The sequence below is a fragment of the Meles meles genome, chromosome 13 (genome assembly GCF_922984935.1).
Source record: "Meles meles chromosome 13, mMelMel3.1 paternal haplotype, whole genome shotgun sequence".
Classification (NCBI taxonomy): domain Eukaryota; kingdom Metazoa; phylum Chordata; class Mammalia; order Carnivora; family Mustelidae; genus Meles; species Meles meles.
This window is the reverse complement of record NC_060078.1, coordinates 87,251,305-87,262,534: the sequence shown is the minus strand read 5'-3', so window position 1 is coordinate 87,262,534 and position 11,230 is coordinate 87,251,305. Positions and strand designations below refer to the sequence as shown.

Below are 11,230 nucleotides of genomic sequence, written 5' to 3'. Positions count from 1 at the left end.
TGTCGATTTCCAGGAAAAGTCTGCTGGGCTTGCAGCGGGGCTTGCGCTGAGCGAGAAGTGCGCCTCCACGGGAAGGGCCGCTGGCAAACCCCACTCGGGCCCTCGCTGTCGCCCTCTCCGCACGCTCTCCCCTTCTGTCCACCTTCTGTCCACCGGCTTCGCAGCTGCAGTGCCCGGAGAGTCCCCTCTTTCCTTAACTCATTGCACACCGGTGTGTGTTCGGTGCTCTCCTCGGCGGGGCTCGGCGCTCTCTGCTCCGGCGGCACTTACCGCTCGGGTCCGCACCCCGGCTGGTGCCGGCCGTTCCTGGCCACTTCACTTGGGCCGCGCGGGTCTGGAGATGCGCAGGACTGGCTCCCGCGCCGGTTCACCAACAGAACCATCAACCTGGAGGGGGTCGACTCTCCCCTCTAGAGACGTCCCTCCCGGACCGAGTCCCTGCCTGGCGCTGGCCCTCCGTGGGGAGCCCGTTTCCGGGGAAGGGCGTGCGCTCCGGTCTCTACTGCGGGCCGGCGCTGCCCTCAGAAAAGCGGCTGTCCCGGTCGCTCCAGGCCTCCCCGGGGCTTCTCGGGGCTCATCGCAGCGGCGCCTCCCCCACCCCTCGGCTCCGCGGTCCTGCCCGGCTCGGCCTCCGGCTCCGCGCACCGCCCCGGCCCTTCCCGCCGCTCGCGGCCCAGGCGTCTCCGAGGCCCGGGTCCCGCTCGGGCCGCAACTGGGCTCCGCCGGCGCGCGCGACGCTCTCAGGACCCGAGCCCCGACCCGAGCCCCGACCCGAGCCCCCGACCCGAGCCCCGACCCGAGCCCCGACCCGAGCCCACGGTCGCGGCCGCTGCGCCGCGGCGTCTCCGGGTCGCTCAGCCCCGCCAGGCCGGCCGAGCCACGGCCGCCGGACCCCGGGGCTGCAGGACGCGCGACGACGGACGCGAGCGGCCCCGGGCGGGCGTCGGGGCGCGAACGGTCGGGTCAGACCCAGGGGCGTGCCCGGCCTGGGGGCTGCTCGGGCGCGGGCAGGGCGGCCGGGCGGGCGTGGGGTCCAGACGCGAGCGCGCCCAGCCCTGGCCCCGCCCCCGACGCGAGCGCGCCCAGCCCTGGCCCCGCCCCCCGACGCGAGCGCGCCCTGCCCTCCCCCACGGCGCCTGCGGGAAGCGGCGGGAGCGAGCGCTCAGGGCGGTGCCGGACGGCGGTTCCCTCCGCCCCGTGCGGCCCCGTCGCCGACCCGTAGCCCCGGCCGCGTCCCCCGGTCGCTAGGCAACCAGCCGCCGTGCGCTCGGTGCGGCGCCATGGACCTGGTCATCACGCAGGAGCTGGCCCGCGCCCAGAGCCAGCAGGGTGGGCCCCGACCCCCGGCCGGACCCTGCCCCCGGGGAGGCGACCCCCCGTCCCAGCGGACCGCAGAGCCGGGCGGCCGGGTCCCGCCGGGGGTTCCCGCTGGGGGTCCGGCCCGCGCCCCACCCCCACCGCAGGACCCCGCGGCCCGCGTCCTGGTCGTCCTCGGGGGCTCGGGATCCGCCGCGGCCGGTGGAGCCTGGGGGTGCGGCCGCGGGGGGCGGAGGCCGGAGGCCGGATGGCGGGGGGGGGGGGGGGGGGGTTGCGGGCGGAGGCCGGGCCGGGCGGCTGCGGCGTGTAAGCAGCCGGGCCTCGCGCAGTGATGCCCCCGTCGCAGTGATGCCCCGGTCGTGCCCTAGATGAGGCCTCCCTGCAGCGGGCCTATGCGCTGATCAAGTCGGCCAGCCTGGGCCGGTCGGAGTTCGACCCCATGGAAAGCTTCAGCCCGGATCTGTTTGTTTTGTGTGCGGAGCAAGCCCTGAAGGTCCTGAGCCCTGGGGCGGGTCGGTGTCCTAGGAGGGCCACTGTTTCTGGGAGCAGGAGGCCAGCGGAGAGAGCAGGAGCACCCAGGTGGGGGTGGGGGATGCGGTCCTCAGTCTGTCTTCCGAGCTGTGCCTGCCAGGGGCTCTGCAGACTCCCCTCCTGGGGTGCGCATGGCCCCGACTTGCGGTGTCTTGCAGATGGGGCACCCCGAGATGAGCGACGAGTGCCTTCAGATGTACTTCAAGGTGAAGGGGCCCGTCACCCAGTTCCTGGGCCGAGCGCACCTGTGCAGGGCCCAGCTCTGTGCCCCCAAGTCCACCGAAAACCTGGTGAGAGACGCCCCAGAGGGCAGGCCTCTGTTTGAGGGCGAAGCTTTTCGGGGCACAGCCAATCCCCCACTGCACAGACCTGCCCCCGTGCTAGGTCCCCGTTCCCAAACAAATACCTAAGGGTTGGTGCCATCCAGGTTTTCCCTGAGGCTGCCTTGATTCTCCTCAAAATTTTGCGTCTCCTGTCAAAAGACTTAGAGTCTCACCCTGCTTCCGAAATTGCAGTCGAGTCAGACAAGCCCTAAAGAACTGTAGGGGAAGGTCAGTGAGCGATTCCTCGTCAGTGGTGGGAAACTGGCCTGTCCCCCACCTGTGCTTTCCCCAACTTCCCATTTGACCTTGGGCATCTGCATGCTCGTGCTCTGGTCGTGTCCGGACAGCTGCCCTGGACCTGAGCCGGGTGTGCGTGTGGACTCACGAGGTACCCCGGCTCCGGCTGCTCACACACAGGCTCCCAGGCCAGTCCGCAGGCGGCTTAATGTCCACGGACGTGGCCACGACCAATGACTGATGTTTCAGTGGCAAATTCAATATAATGATGCATTTTTATGTTGTTTTAGGAGGAATTTGAAAATTGTGTGACTCAGTATATGAAGGCAATAAACTTTGCAAAAGGGGAACCCAGGTAGGCATAATAGAATGGGCCGTTTCTGACTGGGATTGGGTAAAAGGTCTGGACCAGGATTTACCATGTGCTTCTGCCTGTTGAGACTGTGGGACTTGTCCTTGCGGTGCCCTCGCGGAATGCTCTGTCGCTAACGCATAGGGCTGGGCCACGCTCACGAGTCCCTTTTGTCTGTCCTGCGGTTCCTGTGATCACATGGCTTTTGTCTGTGGGAGCTTCTCCCTTGGCCGGTCTCCAGGGCCCCCTTACTTTCTGGGCCTCTGTGAGGTTCAGCATTAGGGTCCCTCCCTCCCCAGCCCCAGTGGCCCACATCCCCTCTGGCAGACGGGCGATTCAGCAGCAAGTCCCGCACACTTTCCTTCATCAAAGGGAAATGTTACTGAAACCGTTACGTTTGCGTGCAAAGTCGTAGTAGCATGGCCTGTCGGAGTCGGATGCCCCATTGCGGGAGGTGCAGGTGTGAACCTGACTCGCTCCCTGGGTCTCCGGATCAGTGCTCTGAGAGTCTCCTCCCCAGGCACCTGGGGCCTTACAAGGCAGCGCTGGCCTCTCAGAGGGGCCGGGAGCAAGGAAGACTGATGGGCCCCTGTGGGACCCCCACTCAGATTCCTCCAGGCTCTGCCCAGCCTTCAGGAAAAGCCACCATCTGAGGGGTGTCCCTGCTCCCCTCCTCACCCCTCCTCCTGCCCGCTTTGCACTTCATGCTCAGGCACGGGGACTTTGGTCCCCAAAGTTTCTGCTCTCCTTTTTTATTTTTTTAAACCTGCCAGACCCTTTCCCTATGCTGCTCTCTAGGCCGATTTCTCGTCACATTTCCGGTCTTAGCAGGATGTTCCTTCCTCCAGGAATCCTTCCTTGATTCCCTCTGCACTTGCCTGTTCTAGTGTGTCTCTTGGGAACCAAAGGAGACCTTGCCGGCTGGTGTGTTTTCACAGGGAGCCGATCACTTTTGGAATGACTGAATGGGTGAAGGGATCTCAGGTCCGGCCTCAGGACTCGCGTGGCCGGGTCATCGTGGCCGGACTTGACCTGCAGCCTCCACGCCCTTCTGCATGGGCAGTGTGGATGTGACTGGCCTAGAGTGGCTCAGATCGTGCTGTGGCCATCTGCTGGAGACAGAGGACTCGGGGACGCAGGACTGGCTCGGGATGGGCTCCTGGCGGGCCGGGGACCTGCTCTCAGGTGACCCTCGCGTGCCCTGCAGGTACTCCTTCCTGGTGTACAATGCGTCGGTCCTCTACTGGCAAATGGTGAGGCCGTTTCTCAAGCCGGGCTATCACCACCATCTGGTCCCCAGCCTCGCCCAGATCGTCAGTGTGTTAAACCAGACGGAGGAGGAAGACAAGGAGTGGCAGGCAGAGCTGATGCTGTGAGTCGAAGGCCCAGCCGCGGGCGGGTCCCCAACCAGCGCACCGGCAGCCTCCGACCCCTGCCCCTCCCGCTCGCTCCTGGCAGGACGGTCATGTCACAGGGCAGGGCGGGTATCACTGCTTTCCAATCTGTTGCTACAGTTACGTTCTGTGTGGGTCTTGCCTGATGGGGCCTGCAGACGAAATGACAGGGTCCTGATCACAGGGGTTATAACAGGACGAGTGCTTGGACTCAGAACACAGGACATGTGAGCTTGGGTCATGATCCTGGCTTGTGGTTTTTACTTGGTTCAGTAAATTGTTAATGGGGTAGACACTTAGCAACGTAAAGCGCGGCCAGGACGGCCCCGTTTAGGGAGGGGTGGGGTAGCGCCTCACCGGAGAGAAGCCCCGAGAAGCCCCAGCGGGGTATGTCAGCGTGTGGTCCTTGTGCTGAGGGGCCCCGGGGCGAGCAGCCAGACTTTGCCTTCCTTTGGGGAGCACGACATGCGGGCCAGAGCCTGGGGGAGTGTCTGCAAGCGGGACCCAGAGGATGTGCCCTGAACTTGAACCCAGAATCTATAGGCTATTTTTACCTGCTTTCTGGCTATTTAGGGAGCTTCTAACAGAAAATAAGTATAAATACAGTCTTTCTGAAAAATGCTGTTTGACGTGTTCGAGGTAGTTACGGTGCAGACGTTTCCTTTCCCCACGGCCGAGGGCGGCGGAGCTACAGGCGCTGCCCGGCCACCTGCCGCGGGTGTGCGGTGAGGAGCCGGCTGAGCCCCGTCTTTCTGAAGTTTGCGAGACGTGGTAAACGCATAACAACCTGCGGTGGGAAACGATTTCGTCGGGTCTTACTATCCCGTCGGTTTCCGTTTCCCAGGGAGCTCCTGGACTGTCACCTCCAAGCCGGAAAGAAGGAAGAGGCTACAAAGTTTTGTGTCACCGCAGCGCCGTTTATAAAGGCTAACGTGCCGCACCGATACCGACACGTCTACTCCGTCATGGTGAGTCGGCGTAGGAGAGACGGCGGCAGAAGTGCCGTTCTTAAATGTCGCCTCTGGGAGCTGCGTTCAACAACAGCCAGGTCCCTCACCCAGAGAAAAGCACACGGGCGTCGTGCATCCACTGACAAAAACCCCAAATCTTTGCCTTCGTTGTGATCTTTGAACATTCACTCGTGACGGCATCGAATGAAGAACAGGCGGAAGGTTTGTTAAGATTAAGGAGTCATAAACCCCAGAGCGTGTACGAGGAGCGCATCGTTGGCTGACTTTGCTTACCGGAAACCGACTTAGGTTCTCCGTGAAAACTAAATATAAAACATAATTAAGGAAGAGGTACTTGTTCATTATAAATATTGTTTTAAAGGAGAAATAGTTGTAAAATAATAACTCATGTCTGGATTTCTACGTAATTATTTGTTTAAATCAATTCTCTTCCCTTTTGTAACAGGTGCGACACGGACTCGCGGACGAGCTTCAGTTAGAGGAAGAGACGAAAACCTCCACCAGCCTGGCCGTCACTTACCACATTAATATGCTGAAAGCGTAAGTGGTTTAGGAGTTTTAGGTGCTGACTCAGGGTCTGGGTGGTACCTAGAGGGGATATGGCTGTGCCAGGGGTGGGTGACGGTGGAACCTAGGGAGAGGCCTGGGCCCAGAGGATGGGGCTCTGCCTCCCTTTACTTAGAAGTGGCCAGAGAAGCTGCCGGCGGGGGAGTGTAGCTTCTAAACCAGCGAGGAAAGGGCAGAGGAGGAGAGGCGGGGACGGGGCGAGGTCCGTCTGACAGGCCCTTCCAGACGAGCCTTCACACTCGACCTTGACGTTGAGCGAAACAGGAGGAGCTGACTCGGACGGCACCTGACGGTAGTGGTCTGAAGTGGGGAAGAACGGACCCGGGTGCGGGCAGACACCTGCCGGAGCGGCAAGAGGGATGAAGCGGGTGCAGAGCCGCCCTGTGCGAGGAAAGAGCCGTGGGGGGGTCCAGAGCGCGGGCGGCGAGGGCCGTGGGGAGATCGTCGTGGTCTGAGTAAGGGAAGCAGTTTGCTGCCCGGGGTCCTGAGCGCGGGAGGCACGAAGGGCCCAGGCAGCCTACAGGTTTGCCCTCCCGTGGCTCCGGTTCCGGCACAGGCCTGTGCGGGGCGTGAGGGGCGTGAGGAGGTATGAGAAGTCACCTCGGACGGTGAAGGAACGCGGGGGGAGGCTCTCCAAGGCCTCTGTTCGGTGGGAAACACAGGTTCCTAGACGTGGTCTCTCTCAGGATAATTGGAACAAATCTGACAGGATATTTTGGTTTTATTTAACGTTTGAATAAATTCTAGGAAACTGGATAGGAACGAGTTACCTGAAGATGTGGACGCAGTCCTGAAGAAGGCCTACGGGCTTCTAAGTTCTTACAAGCACCAGCGCTCCGCTGCGGTCAGAGAGGAGAAGTGAGTGTTGGCGCCGTTCCGCCGTCTTGCCTGCGCGGTCATCGTGCCGGAGCAAGCGTCGGCCCGGCCCAGAGTCTGCCCCTTGGTCTGGCCTGGAGGTCTGTGCCGCGGGGGGAGCATTTGGGATATGTAACTGCACGTCGCACTTTTAAAACCAAATTCAGCTTCCCAGCAGAGGCACGTTTCAAGGGATCGAAACGTCTCACAGCTTTCTGGGCAGCAGTGGAAGGCGTCAGCGGCTAGACCGCTCTGCCCGCGGACTGCCGCTCTTCAGTCCCGCGCCTTCCTCCGTGCCCTGGTGCCGCTGGCGTTTGCAGACACCCCGGGGGACCGGTCCCGGCAGCGGAGAGCTGCGCCAGCGGCTGTCGGCAGGAGCGGGAGTGCGCGCTCTGTGTCCTGCAGGGAGGACGGGCCGGCTTCCCGGTCGGGCCGCTGTCCGGTCACGCGCTGGCGAGCGCTGACTCAGAGGAAAGAGCACCAGCCCTACCCTCGGGCGTGGTGGCTGAAGTGACCTCCCTGCTCTGGTCCCCTCTGTGTGCCCCGATTACCGGGCGGTGTACGCTCTGCCGTGGGGGCCCTGAACGCCGGCTTTCGAGTCCTCAGTGATGGTCTCACCCACTTCTCCACACTCCCAGCACAGGAAACATTGTGGCCACGGTCTGTAGTCATTAATTGGGTATCTTTTCGCGCTGTCGCTCATTCGTTAATTTTGGGGTGTTATGGGTGGAATTGTGTCCCCCAAAAGACCATTCAAGTCCCAACCCTTGCTTCCTGTGAATGTGATTTTGTTTGGAAACAGGGTTTTTACAGGGTCGTCAGGCTCGGGTGAGGTCGTACTGGACTGGGACGGGCCCTCACGGACGGCTCACGTCCGCGGGAGAAGAGGGAGGTCTGGGGTGCAGGTGCTCACGGGGCAGACGGCCAGATGACGCCGCAGGCAGAGAGCGGAGCACTGTAGCTCCAGGCTGGTGAGCACGAGGCCGCCGGCGGCCGGCAGAAGCTGGCAGAGCAGGACGCGTCTTGCCCTGGACCTCAGGCTCCTGACCTCCCGAACCGTACGAGATGGAATTCTGTGGTTTAAGCCAATGGGTGGCTGGTAGCCCATCACTGCCGCCTCCGGAAACTCGTCTGGGGGTGTGATACCAATCGCCGCGTCACAAGTCACCCCAGAGCCAGCGGCGTACGACACGCGCGCTCATTGTCTCATGCGGCCTGCGGGACGGGCATCCGGGCGCAGCTGCCGTCTGGGAGTTGGCGGGCGCGGGTGCTGTGTCCGAGCCAGCTGGGGACCGCTGACCTGTGCACGGGGAGTCAGGATTGTGCGGGACGTGGTCAGGCCCCAGGCTGCGCTTTCCTAGAGGGACGGGGTCACACAGGCTGTGAGCACCAGGGAGCAGGGGCCCCGGGCCTCTGGACGGTTAGATGGGACGAAAGGGGCCCCAGATGTCTCCTGTCCATGTTGTCACTTCCTGGAGGAGCTCCTCCACGGCTCTTGGATTTATACAGACTTCGTGGGCCGGAGTGGTGTCTGTACATATTTGTAAAATGATTTTTATCATTGCGGTGCCTGGGGACACAGTTGGCTAAACATCTGACGCGCAGGTTTCGGCGCAGGTCACGATGTCAGGGTTGTGAGACCGAACCCCTCGTTGGGCTTCCCGCTCAGTGCCAGGTCCGTTGGCGACTTTCTCTCCTGTGCCTCACCCCGTGCTCACGCTCTCTAGAATAAATACATCTTTAAATGGATGGATTCCATCATTTTTCTCTTATTTCAGATTGAATATGCGATAACTGTAGGGAGTTTGGAAACGGGTCAGTGTGTAGTTTTCCAGCATTGACGCCTCACAGGTCGTTCGCCTACTTTTCTCACAGAAATCGTGAGCCTGTTCCCAATCACACTCTCTGCAGCTAAGTTCTTAACACGGGCTTTCAGGCCCTCTGGGGGGTCGGCCAGAGCACTTCGGGTTGTGAGAGGCCACGCACACGCATGGCACGTGTCTGCACGACTGCCGCGTCCCCTCCGGCCGCCGTGTTACGGCCGGGCCCTCCCCTGCGGTCTTGCTCCTGAGACGGGCAGCTCCAGGACGTTTCGAGACCTGGGACTCTGGGGTCCTTGAGACAGGCTGCAGAAGCCCTGTGGAGCCCACCTGTGGAGCCCCTGGCTTCTGACCTCTCTGTCGCCTCAGGGCAAGCCGGAGGAGGGGGCGAGCCGCTGCTCCTTCCCCGCCCTCTGACTGCGGCTGTTTGGTCCTGTGTTTCCTGGCGTCTTCCCCTTTATTAGTTTCCTACACACTTATTTTGCCCATTTTTTCATAAGGGTATAAACCGTTTCGTTACTGACTCGCAGAAGCTTTTTCTGTTTTAAAATTTGAGCCTCCGGCTCCCATGTATGTATCCCTTGTCCCAGTTTGTGTACCTTTTAGGTTTTTAACCTTAATTTTTGATGTGCAGAAACGTTTCCTTTAATGTGAGACTAATTCGAACTCACGTTGATCCCCGCCAGTCCGGGGCCTGTTGCGGGGTCCTTCCCTACAGCGGCGTGAGTCGAGGCTGACCTGGGTCCCCCAGAAGCCCAGGGCAGTGAGCTCCCCGCAGCGTGCGCCAGTCTCGGCCTGGCGTCCCCACCTCCCTCTGTGCCCTGCAAGGCCCTCCCACCCTCCAGGTTGACAGACGGTTCTCGTCCCGCGGTGTCGCTCTGGCTTTCCGTTCCCAGGTACTTCTGTTTTTCCCGTGTGTGGCCAGAGGGGCTGCGCCGCGGCTTCTGACGCGGACAGCTGTTCCTTGGCTTCCCGCTCCGGGGGCCTTCGCCAGAGGTGCTGCTGGGGCTGGAGGAGAGGGCGCGTCCGTGCGGGCTGGGCTCCTGTCCCACCGGCCGCAGCTGCCTTCCGGGCGTTCGCTTGGGGTCCTTCCTTGCCTGGCAGCCCGCGGCTCCAGCTCTGAGGGAGGGTCTCTGCTGACCGCCTTCCACCCCGGCTCTGCGCCCAGAATTCTGGGCGGGAAAAATGTTGTGTTTAAAACTAAAAGAAAAAAAAGGACTGAAACTCTGTGATTTGTACCTTTTCGGGTTCTCCCTCTTAACCTGTGCAGTGGGTCCAGGCGGCGAGAGGTCCGGGAGCGCGGACGGGCTGGATGTCAGGAGGCGAGGTCTGCCGGGGCCCTTGGGGCTCCGGGGCTAAGCAGGTGGAGGAGCGGCGGGCCGGGACAGCGGGAGCACAGCGGGGAGGGTGGCGAAACCGCGGTCGGTTATTACAGCAGACGATCCACTTGGGGTCCTGAGTAAGACGGCGATGGTTCGCTAGCAAAGGGCAGAAGGGGCACCGGCTTGTCCCAGGGGACGTTTGGCATGTCTGGAGGCCGCTGGGGGCCACGGCGGGGGGCTGCTGGGGTCCCGGGTGTGCAGGTCTCCCGTGCCCAGCGAAGAACTGCCTGGGCTGGGATGTCAGATCAAGGCGGGGGACCCGGGCCCGTCCTGCTCCAGGCCTGCGCCCCTGAGGTCTTCCCCGGTCTCAGATCACGCCGTCTGGTCTCTGGCTCGTTCCCCAAGTTGCCCTGGCGTCACGGTCCCTTGCACTCCCAGGTGACGTTAGGTCAGCCTGCCGCCTTCTGCCGAGACGGCGAACAGCGGTGCCCCTGGATGCGTGTCCCGCGGCCGGAGAAGAGGCTTTGAGGCAGGCAGTTTGTGTCTGGTCCCTGTGTTGCTCCCACAGAGCTGCTGAGTCAGACAGTGACACTGAGGTGCTGATGGGTGCGGGGCTGCTTGTCCCCGTCCCCTCCCTGCGCTTGTACCCGCCGAGCGCGCGGGAGGAGGAGCGTCGCCCGAGCCGACCGCGTCTTCCTTTCCGCCAAGCGTGGCGTCAGGGCCTGGCGGGGGCCGGGCTTGGGGACCGTGGCCGTAGGAGGTTTGTTTGGTGTTTATCTCCCGCGTGGGGTTAACCAGCGTCGGGTAGAGGAGCACGTGGCCGTGCCCCCCGGTGCCCGTACCGATGCAGGCTCCTCTGTTTCTTCACTCCCAGAATTCTTCTGCTCTTCGAACTGGCCCGGCTTTCTCTGGCCTTGAAGTGCGAGGAGATGGCGTCCGCCTGCCTCTCCGACCTGCAGAGTGTCGACAGCAGGGTAAGCGGCGGGCGGCTGTGGGCAGGGAGGACAGGGGGAGGGAGAGCCGGTCGGAAGCCCACAGCTGGGGGTGTGGTGGCCAAGAGGCCAGGTCGTGCAGGGGTGCGGCCCCGGCGAGAGGGTGCGGCTCGTGCCCCCAATCTCGCCGCCCTTGAGGCCGCGGCCCAGGTGACCGCCGGCTGCCCCACGGCTCACCTGAGGGGCTGCCCCGTGTCTCATAATGTTCCCGACCCACACTTCATTGCCAGCCCCATGACTGGACGCTTAAATCCCGTCCCTCTGCTTTCACAGAAAGGGCTGAAATCAGCATTTTGTACCTAAAGCTCTACCCACACTTAACGTTTGTTTCCTAAAGTAAGTCCGCGGACACAAAAGTACTCGGGAATTGCACTTCCAAGGTTTAAAAATACGTATTAAAATACCGCCTCCAACGCAAGATTCACCTCCTGCCCGGGGTTCCCGGGGTGCGCGCCTCGGCGTGTGCCTTGACTGCGGGGCTGCGAGGGCTCTTGGCGGAACAGACGCTCCTTGGCTGCCCGCGCCGTGGAACGCAGCTCCCCGACACCA

The 11,230-nt window shown here is 62.4% G+C and overlaps 1 protein-coding gene across 1 annotated transcript in view; it reads left to right on the top strand.

The window, feature by feature from the left end:
- The first annotated feature begins 1,280 nt into the window (after positions 1-1,280).
- The window catches only part of CFAP46 (cilia and flagella associated protein 46), an 83,962-nt gene continuing 74,012 nt past the window's right edge, over positions 1,281-11,230 (top strand). The window contains exons 1-9 of the mRNA XM_046026236.1: positions 1,281-1,329; positions 1,686-1,810; positions 2,007-2,138; positions 2,699-2,763; positions 3,968-4,132; positions 4,999-5,122; positions 5,571-5,665; positions 6,440-6,550; positions 10,564-10,663. Coding sequence (XP_045882192.1) covers positions 1,281-1,329; positions 1,686-1,810; positions 2,007-2,138; positions 2,699-2,763; positions 3,968-4,132; positions 4,999-5,122; positions 5,571-5,665; positions 6,440-6,550; positions 10,564-10,663 — 966 coding nt within the window. The remainder of the gene's footprint in view (positions 1,330-1,685; positions 1,811-2,006; positions 2,139-2,698; positions 2,764-3,967; positions 4,133-4,998; positions 5,123-5,570; positions 5,666-6,439; positions 6,551-10,563; positions 10,664-11,230) is intronic.